Source organism: Miscanthus floridulus, chromosome 3 (assembly GCF_019320115.1).
Source record: "Miscanthus floridulus cultivar M001 chromosome 3, ASM1932011v1, whole genome shotgun sequence".
Taxonomy (NCBI): domain Eukaryota; kingdom Viridiplantae; phylum Streptophyta; class Magnoliopsida; order Poales; family Poaceae; genus Miscanthus; species Miscanthus floridulus.
In genome coordinates this window covers 114,407,799-114,417,705 of record NC_089582.1, presented here as the reverse complement: position 1 = coordinate 114,417,705, position 9,907 = coordinate 114,407,799, and the positions used below count along the sequence as shown (strand labels likewise).

At 46.9% G+C, this 9,907-nt stretch overlaps 1 protein-coding gene and 1 pseudogene across 4 annotated transcripts; one reads left to right on the top strand and one right to left on the bottom strand.

Moving 5' to 3' along the window:
- The first annotated feature begins 4,030 nt into the window (after window positions 1-4,030).
- On the top strand, window positions 4,031-4,648 carry LOC136544246 (uncharacterized; annotated as a pseudogene).
- Window positions 4,436-9,683, bottom strand: LOC136542132 (TITAN-like protein). 4 transcript variants are annotated; one of them, XM_066534431.1, is made up of 8 exons: window positions 9,252-9,683; window positions 8,855-8,981; window positions 8,284-8,662; window positions 8,134-8,192; window positions 6,697-6,748; window positions 6,090-6,457; window positions 5,244-5,361; window positions 4,436-4,904 (listed from the first exon to the last, which is right to left on the bottom strand). In XM_066534431.1, exons 1-7 carry the CDS (start codon window positions 9,500-9,502, stop codon window positions 5,299-5,301), a joined length of 1,299 nt encoding a protein of 432 aa, XP_066390528.1. In that variant the 5' UTR covers window positions 9,503-9,683; the 3' UTR covers window positions 4,436-4,904; window positions 5,244-5,298. The 4 variants fall into 4 exon arrangements, with proteins under 4 accessions (XP_066390528.1, XP_066390530.1, XP_066390529.1 ...); XM_066534433.1 differs by having other exon boundaries at window positions 5,249-5,361; XM_066534432.1 differs by having other exon boundaries at window positions 5,295-5,361.
- Between the last annotated feature and the right edge of the window lie 224 nt (window positions 9,684-9,907).

Below are 9,907 nucleotides of genomic sequence, written 5' to 3'. Positions count from 1 at the left end.
AATACAAGCACATCTTTTTAATCAATATAATTATATGGCATCAGCTTGCATATTGTCGCCACATGCAGCTCCAGACCTTCCTGGGAATGTGGTGGTTTTGTGCACCGGAGAAGGTTGTTTTTTGGGGTGCATGGGAGAGAGATGCATGTTGAGAAGGGAATCTGTACGTGGCAGTCTGGTTTTGTGGTCTCAGGACATGGGGCTAGATGGCTTTATTCGGCTGGAGCTGAAACGATCGATCGTGGATTATTACTGCTGGCTGATTTGGTGTGAGAGAAAAATACTATCCTGACTAAAAATTTATAATCGTTTACGACCAAGCGAACATGCCATTTGTTTGTTGGTTCCTTTCGGGTGTTCCTGACTTGTTGCTGTGTGTAGGATCGATGGCTCTAGAAAAAAGAAGCACGAATGTAGGGATGATAGGTGAAAGATTGCACTATCGTACCATATGATTGTAGCCTTTATTACTTTGCAAAACACGGAGGGCGAGTGCACAAATGATTGGTAACAGTAAGCTGAGAGCTGTGGTGGTTTTTTCCTGGCGCTATGGCCTGTGGAGGGTAACGCGTAACAGTAATCAGAAAAAAAGCATGCATGGCGTTAGCGTTAGCGTTAGCAGGAAGGAAAGGAGGAGCTGCCACGATACAGTACTCCGAGCGACCGCGAATGATCCTACTACATGGAAGCACATGCACGCGCTGCAGCCTGCAGCGATGGGAGGGTGGAGTGACTGGGAGAGGAGTGCGGCGACTGGGTGGGATCCCGAGTCATGAATGGGCAGTTGGATTGCTTCCCACTGCGCAGGAGACAGACGGTTCCTGTTGGCCTTTATTGTGCCCGGCCCCATAGATTGGTGGTGCCGTGGTGGAGGCGGAGGCCGGAGGGGAGCACTGCACCGGGGCATAGCATGCAGCGCATTCAGGACCACACCACACCGCACCACACCCGAACGAACTAGCTGCTCTCTCTGCCTCTGCTAGACTGCTATTGCTATGGATCGGAATCGGACGACGACGACGACGGTGACGGTGACTGTCTTGAAGCTAGCACCCTCCTAAACTGGAGAAGGATCACGACATGACTGCCATGTTTTCCTACCCTCCCTCCCTCTCCCGCTTCCTGTATTACGCCCCGGCCCGCGCGTGAGAATTACGCGCCGCACATGTTCCACTCCACGCACGCTACGCCACGGCGTTTCTGACTCTTCTCTCTTTGTGTGATGTAGTTACTTCTCCATCACGTCGCGGTCTAGCGACTAGCGTCACACGACAGTCCGTCTCCAGTAATAACAAAGGCAAACATAACCTGCTTCAGAAACGCTACCACCACATCGTCGTCCTCCTCGAAGGCTCGAGCCGTTCCCCCATCGGCACCCAACGACGTCAGTGGCGCATTGGTAGGCCGCCGGGCGGGGCATGCAGCCGAAAACGCCTGGCACCCAGCCGCCACCCACCCTTGGATCACCTCATGCATCTTTGCCGCGCGCTACCTACGGCTCGCTACTACCTATACGTTACAGTTGGGGTACATCCAGAGGAGAGGAGGGGGTATGTATCTGATCTGTATCTCTCGGCAGCGACCCTGGGCGTCGCCGTCGCATGGGCGCCCGGTAGGCCGCTACAGGGAGCGGATCCGATCGCAGCTTCGGCCCCGTTTGGTACCGCTCCGTGGTGCTTCGGCTCTTTTATACTGTTCATGCACTGTAGCGTGTCAGAAGGAGCAAGAAATTCGAGCTTCACCGTCTCTATGAACAGTACCGCGCTACAGTAAGAGGGAAAAGGTGTGAGGAGAAAAACAGCTCCGATGATACAGTACTGCTACAGTGTTCGTTGCAGAGGTGTCAGGCGGAGCCGGAGCTGCCGGGAGCGGTACCAAACGGGGCCGAGTTCGCCCCCCCGTGTCCACGTGTGCGCGTGTGTGGCCGCGCGCGGGGCTCCCTCTCGGGCTCGGCCCGTCGTCTTTGCCCAAACAGAAACAGTGCGGCCGACCGCGACGGCTCGGGCCGGTCGCTGTCGGGGCACATTGCGCGCTTGGAAATCTGAGTGCCGCGCCCGGCCGTCGGAAAGCGACGCGCCCTGCCCTGCGTCGTCGTCTTGAGTTGTCCGTGTGGGTGTGGATCACCGACTGGTGGTTGTCATGCCCTGCCCTTCAGTCTGGCGGGCGGGCAGGCGGTGGACGCCTTCATTTCATCCACGGCGCCACGCAGTAATCAGTAGGAGTAATGGATAGAGACAGGGGCAGGCAGGGCTCTCCTCCAAATGTGCTGGGACTGAGGAAGGAGGTCTTTAAAAAGTACGGGAGCCGGTGGTACCCTAGCGGTCTTAGAGCGTGTTGATTCCCACCCAAAATCTAGAAAAGTGCTACAGTATTCATCACATCGAATTTTGCGATACATGTATGGAGCATTAAATATAGACGAAAAAGAACTAATTACACAGTTTGGTTGGAAATTACGAGACGAACGTTTTGAGCCTAATTAGTCCACGATTGAATACTATTTACCAAATAAAAACGAAAGTGCTACATTAACCCAAATTCCCAAATTTGGGCAACTAAACACGCTCTTATTAACGAAATCTCTGCAAGATTAATGGCCTCTGTCAAACCTACGTTAGCTCGAGGACAGTGACAGCGTGTTTCGTTTTCTTTATTCCGTTTTGGATGCGACGTGCAAAATTCTCTTCTCTTCTCTTCTCTTCCGGACAGGTTCCATTCCACCAGACCTGACCAGGGTTGATAAATTTGATCGATCTCACCTTTTCTTTTCTTTTATTGGGTATGCATGCATGCATGCGCCAGGGTTTGCACGGTGACACGCTGCGCCTGTGCGTGCTGCTGGCAAAGCAACAACACACGCAACAGGGGCGGCCAGCCATTTTTACCCCAGCCGAGTCTGTCTGCCCCTTTGAGTTTGAGGTGCCCTGTGAACGCTGTAACATTTTTTTCTACCACCACCAATCGTCACACTTCGGGTGCATGACGTCATCCACAAGTGCAAAGGCCGAAAGCGAAACCATTCGCCGCAAATGACGTTAACCCCTCCCGGCAGGCTTCCCGTCTCGAATCTGCATAGTAGCTTGCAGAGCTGCTTCTCTCGTTCGCTTGCTAGTCAGAAGAGCATTTTACATTGTGGCTCTTGGTAAAAAAGCCCTCCGCCAGGCGTCATCCATATCCGGAACGTTAGCGAGCGAAACCAGGGAAACCGAAACCCAACAAATCACCTCCACCAAACCGTGTCCACTTGTGGGTCTGTTAAGGGGAAACAAACTGGGTATATGTCGGCATTTACCAATGGTCCAAAGACTAATTGTTAGTCAGCTAAAACGTCTATCTATCTAGACAGGGGGCTAATAGGTCAGGCTAAATTTTAGCCAAGCCTATACCTTGTTGTTACCCAAATAGCTGACCAATCCTTACATTCTTTACCTTAGAATCAGGGTGCCAAACAGTAAACTTTCCCTGAGGTCGTAGTGGAAGCCAGTTATGGAAGAAACCAGCTTTGTTTCAAAGCGTGGTTGAAATAAGTTGTCCTAAATAAAACAGGGCCAAATAGGCCGAAACTTCTCGTGCTGCCAATGAAGAAGCCACGTGTGGTTGCTCTGTTCAGAACACAGAACTACTGCTCCACGAGTTGATGCACGGGAATCAACGCAGGAACGGTCCATCAGCGACATTGTTGGACGCGACGCACCAAACCGCAACCGGTAACCGGCACAAACTTCTCAGTACAAACATCAAACGGCTTCGTGCCGAGAACAAAAACTACTGACTGCGTACTACGGCTGTGTTTAATTCACGAATTTTGAGAATTTGACTGCTGTAGCACTTTCATTTTTATTTGACAATTAGTGTTCAATCATGGACTAATTAGATTCAAAACATTCGTCTCGCAATTTCTAACCAAACAATGCAATTAGTTTTTTTCGTCTACATTTAATGTTCCATGCACGTATTGCAAGATTCAATGTAATGGTTACTGTAGCACTTTTTGGAAAATTTTTGGGAACTAATCAAGCACTACGAGTATATGAGATGTGACTTCGGCACTACTAATCGGGAGGAGAAAGATGTTAGTTTGAAAGGTCAAGTAGTGCCTAGGAAGGATACCTTTCGATATTTAGGATCAATGCTACAGAGAGACGGGGATATTGATGAAGATGTTAGCCATATAATCAAAGCAGGGTGGATGAAGTGACGGCAAGCGTCTGGTGTCCTATGTGACAAAAGGGTACCACAGAAGCTAAAAGGCAAGTTTTATAGGACGGCGATTAGACCTGCTATGTTGTATGGTGCAGAATGTTGGCCTACGAAAAGACGACATATTCAACAGCTAAGTGTCGCAGAAATGCATATGTTGCGTTGGATTTGCGGTCATACAAGAAGGGATCGAGTTCGGAACAATGATATACGTGAGAGATTAGGGGTACCACCAATTGAAGAAAAGCTTGTCCAACACCGGTTGAGATGGTTTGAACATATGCAACGAAGACCTCCAGATACATCGGTGCATAGTGAAATCCTAAGTCAGGATAGTAACGTGAAGGGAGGAAGAGGAAGACCGAAGTTGACTTGGGTAGAGGCAATAAAAGGAGACTTGAAAGGATGGAATATACCCAAAGACTTAGCCTTAGATAGGAGTGCTTGAAAGACAGCTATTCACGTACCTGAACCTTAATTGCTTCTGTTGGGTTTCAAACTCTAGTCTACCCCAACTTATTTGGGCTTTGTTGTTGTTGTAATCAAGCACTACGAGTAGCTGTCAAAGGTTGGCTTGGCATTCCGTACTCGCAGGCTCGCAGCCTTATAAACGGGCTTCCCAGACACGAGCTGACAGTGGTACCAATCGCCAATCAAGCCGCGCCCTGGCGGCTCTTCCGCAGAGACGCCTACGCGACATCCATCTGCAGGCGCCAAACAGTGAGCAGAAAGTTAGGAACAGCTGCCCTGCATGGCGTTTCAACAAATAAACAGATCCAAGGGGGCGCAATTATTCCAGGAGTCCTGCATGGTACTAGCAGTGTCCCCTGTCACCCCAAATATCATATTCATTGCTGGGGGCATTGAATCGTGTGATCAGAAGTTGCTGTAGCCTCTGTATTGATGGAAAGCAAGACAGCAGGGTTCGCCTGCTACACTGGCTTCAGAGTAGATCTCTGAAGCAGTGCGCTTAATTTCCAAGCCTTAAACGTGGGCGCTAAACCTTTCTTTTACCGAGTGGGCGAGTTTAAAAAGATTCATACCATACCAATGACACCATAAACATCTACTGTATATGGCAAGGGGCTGTACACCTGTTTACTGTTGTAGGTGGCTGCCAAGCTCTTCAGCTTTGTCAGAAGCTTTATCAGCACCTACACGCTGCAAGAGGAAAGGCAAAGTATATATGAACAATCAGAATTCAAGAATGCAGTAACTAAATAAACATAAAAACTATGGCAAGCGCATCGTGAAAGCTGGCAATCCTATGGCCCCAATTAAACACACACACACAAACAGAGAGCAATTTTTTAGAAAGGCCCATCTTGTCTTGATTTCATAGGTAGTGGTTTCCTCATTAACTCAGTACTGAAACAGCTATGTGTTGCTGCATATGCACTCCACAGCCTACTAGGCACTAGCTTATGCCCACAGGATCAGACCTCTTTTCAAATTGATCTATAACAGAACAAAGGTGGATTGCAATTCTAAATAAATATTTTGTAGTGTAGCACTTGATTAAAATATTTGGCAATCCAAACTCTTCTTTTACTGAACAAACACGAGGCCAATAAGGAAATTCCTTATAACTTTTATGTTCCTTGCATCAGAAAGCAGGACAAATACAATAATTAGTAAAGCGGCTTGGGTTATTTTTAAAGTTGTAGCTTAATACCAATCTATTTCCAGCTATAAGCAGGACAACTGAGTTAATGCATACACAATAGGCGGTACAGCATCAAACAGTGAATGTTGTAACCTCTGAAAATGGCAATGACTTAGAAACTATTTGCCAACAGCTAGCAAGAAACACAAGGTTGATGTGATTAAGTTAAATATAGAAAAGAACAAGATGGCATAACTACAGAAAGGTGAAAAATCATATTTACCATCCGTTTGCTGATATATGGTTTTATCTCCAAGGATAAGTCATGATTGCTCTTCGTGTCGTGAAGCTTGTGGCTTTTCTCAAAGTCTTTCCTTGATTCCTTCCTTGTGCCAGATTGCCAGACACTACCAAAATTAGGTAGCCAACTAGAATCAGATGTTGCTGGAACAATTTCACCTTGCTTCTCCAATTCCATCTCAGCTCTTCTTCTTTCTGCCCATGCAGCACCAACCCTCTTTGGATTGAGTTTCCTCGATTTTCCTTTCCGAGAAGGAAGAGCACAGCTTCTGAGTGGCAAATTCTTTGGATCATGTTCATTAGCTTTTAACCAAGGAGGAGGAGCACCCGTATGCACATTTGCTTTTGAGCCTATAAAGAAATGATATTGCATCAAGATTCTCACAAGGGCAAAAAGAAATCACGATTAGCTATTTTGCAATCAGACTAGTGATTGTTTTGACAAAATCTAGAGCACGAAAACCAAGCCGTCGATTCAGCATGTAATCAGACCGTTTTCTACCTATTAATGAAATGACACGTAGCTCTCCTGCGTGTTCGAGAAAAAAAAATCTAAAGCACGAAAATATAAAACTGAATGCATCCAATACCATTGCTCAAATTTCCTCCAGTGTGACTTTGTTGAACCTGCAAAGGTAACATCTGTTTAACAAGCAATCACATCAATTATGTATACAGGACAAATAAACAAAAGGAAAAAAATAGAACATTAGGCATATGGAATTCTGTATCAAAAGTTGCACATGTAAATTTGTTTCTTTTAGGATATACAAGAGCTTTACAAACTAACAAAAGAAAACACTTGTTTCATAGAAGTACATTTTTATCATTTCTTTTGAAACTACAAAACCACAATGCCATGAATTTTTTGCAAATATAATGACAGCGTTTACAATGGTCTAATTCATAGACCATGGATATAATGGAACAACTACGGATGACATAGCTAATTCATGAGTCAACTGAGATGGTAATCTGTTACTTGGGATTTAGGAAGGAAAATAGATGTTTTCAGATATGGCAAGCAGTGGAACAAAAATAAATAAAGGCAACAAGTCCACACAGAAATTTAAACGCGTTTGTGTGCTGTTCTCCAATACTTTTATGTGATTATGTGAACAAAAAAAAGACTACTCCACAACAGCAACTAAGGACGTGTTTGGAACCCTTGCTGCCTCGACTCGCAGGGCAAGGCAAGCCGTTTTGGTAGTCCCTCGCCTCACCCGTTTGCCTGGCAAGCTTGCCCGGCTGGGGTTGGCTCGTGCGCTTTCGATGAATCAGCCTCCCCTGCTGCAAATAAGCCTCCCCTCAGGGCGAAGCTAGCTTAAAATTCATGGTGGTGCACAATATTCATAGCCACCATGTAGAAATATATCCAATTTCAACTAATTTGTACGGTAAAAATAGACTACTTAGTAGTAAAAATTTTTCCTGGTGCCAGTGCACCACCTGGCGTCACCCCTGCCTCCCCTGCCACCAAATCAGCCTCCCTAACCGCTCAATCGGCCTCCCCCACCGCACGTTCGAGAATCCCTGGTGTCAAATCAACCTCCGCTGCCGCCTGACAATCCTCATATTGAGCTACAGTGCGAGACAAGGTGAGTGGCAGCAAGGGAAGCAAATGCCTTGGAACTTGGAAGATTGGCATTGTGCGAGGGCTAGGTGAGGCGAGACCAGGCGAGCTGCGGCGAAGGTTCAAACATGCCCCAACTGACCTAAAGAAGAACATAAACAGGAAACAGAGCAAGAAGGATAATAAACTCAAAAGGAAATTTGTTTAACTTTCTGCGATTGAGATCCGAGAAACCTTAATGGTGCAAGCTCCTGCCTTGCACAACATTTACTAAGCTACCTTTTTTTGTGTAAATGAAAGCAACATTTTCAATTGTTAATATTAAGTCAAATATGTGAGCAAAAAACTGCAGTAATGTAGAAGCATCACATCAATTTTTGTCATTTTTTCACTGGATTTTGTGCTACTTGTCGCACGGACATGTGTGTGCATGTGGACTATGGTACATACTTACATGATTAGAACAAGAAATCGATGGCCTTGCATCATTTACAAGGACAGTAGATTGATGACCTACAAAATGAAATATAATTATCCATGTACCAAGCAAGTGACATAATCATATGAAAAAGAAGGCAGTATGATAATCGTAACGCTTGGTCACCTTTTGTTTCAGGACCACTGCTGTGAAACAAGTTTGTAGACAGCGCACCATGCTGCCTATGTGTTTCGGCCAATCCCCAAGGTGTGATGGGCAGTCCAACAGTTCCATATGAAGCAGAATAAGGGGCACTTCCAGAACTGGAAGCTCCATGACACGCTGTACTAATAGGGTCATATGCCCCATTGGTAGGACTTTGTAAAGGCATAACAACATATGATGCAGTATTACTAAAAGATGGGATATTGTTTTGTGCAAAACTATCCAAACTGTCACAGGTATATTCATTTTGGATATCTTTTATCTGCTTCAGACATGGTCCAATCAGCCCTTCAGTCCCCTTTTTCGTTCCTGTGCTCAAGGATTCCGAGCCTTTCTCCCACTGAAATTAAAAAATAAAAACATTAGAGATCCACATGCCACGTACCATAACATCTCATTTTGTCAGGTCAGTGCAGAAACAAATACAAACAACAACATACCTAAGTAGATCCTTTCACAAAACTAGAATGATAAAAATGTATATCATGTTAATTCCTATTAACAGAGAGAAAAATGAAAGCATAAGGCACACCTTGGCAAGCACGTCCTCTGAAATCCTAAGCGAGTCCACCTGATCCATCCCTCCCCCGTGCTTCCGCAGGAAATCCTTCACACCCTTCAGGTGCTCACTGCTTGCCAGATGGTAAATGGCATTTTTACTGCAATAGAAGAGAACCAGACTTAACTTTTCCTCCTAAACTCACTATGCTTGCAGTGCTCCGAAAACCTTTATCTACAGTGCTTTGAAAACCTTATGACGATTCCAACCCCTGCCGTACTGAGCAGATCCTAATGTACTAGGGTTCAGCCTACTGGTGTTCAATTGCATAATATACCGGGCAATCCACGCTGCAATCGAAACCAGCTAGCATATGTAAATCCAAACCGAAACCCTAGGAGTACGGGGACAAGGGATAGGTGGCGAGTACCCAGCGGAGCGGCTGTCGAGGTCGATGGAGCAGAAGGGGCACCAGAGACGGGCCCGCGGCGGCTGGGAAGATGGGGAGCCGTGGAGGAAGGCGCGGCGGAGGTCGGAGAGCTTGGAGCGGAAGGAGGTGAGCGCGGCGTCGAGATTTCTCCGGTGCTTGGTGACGTAGCGATGGCGCCGGCCATGGTCGTGGTGATGGCGGCACAGCTCGCAGTACTCGAACTCGGCGGCGGGTGGCGGCTTCGCCGGCATCGCGGCGGCTCCCGCGTTTGTGCGTGTGAACGTTTGGGCTCAGTGGCGGAGGGTGAAGCAAATTGAAGGGGGCAACTCGGCCGCTGGCCGCCTGGCCGCAGCACGCGGAGACACGACAGCGACTCATCCCGTCGGGCGGCAGCGGCGTTCGGCCACCTGGTCACTGGTTCGCTGCCCTCCGTGCCTGTGCGTGCGTGAGTGGCCGGCTTGCTTCAGGTAAAACTGAAAAAAAGAAAGACTTTCCGAACGAGTTTATTAGCACTGTAGCAGGCTAGCAGCAGCGCCAGCAACAGGCTACCATTTTTCCCTACATAAAAGAAATATATACTACGAACATGCCATACTTAGTTTCACTAGAGACGTCTAAACATAAACAAAAGGCTTAAGTAAAACTTCCATTGCATC

Excerpts from the sequence above, each read along its gene's own strand:
- LOC136542132 (XM_066534431.1), bottom strand. The coding sequence starts at position 9,502 with ATGCCGGCGAAGCCGCCACCCGCCGCCGAGTTCGAGTACTGCGAGCTG. Across the intron at positions 8,982-9,251 it reads CTCGACAGCCGCTCCGCTGG|TAAAAATGCCATTTACCATC; the intron begins GTACTCGCCACC and ends CTTCTATTGCAG. Across the intron at positions 5,362-6,089 it reads CATATATCAGCAAACGGATG|CGTGTAGGTGCTGATAAAGC; the intron begins GTAAATATGATT and ends TTCCTCTTGCAG.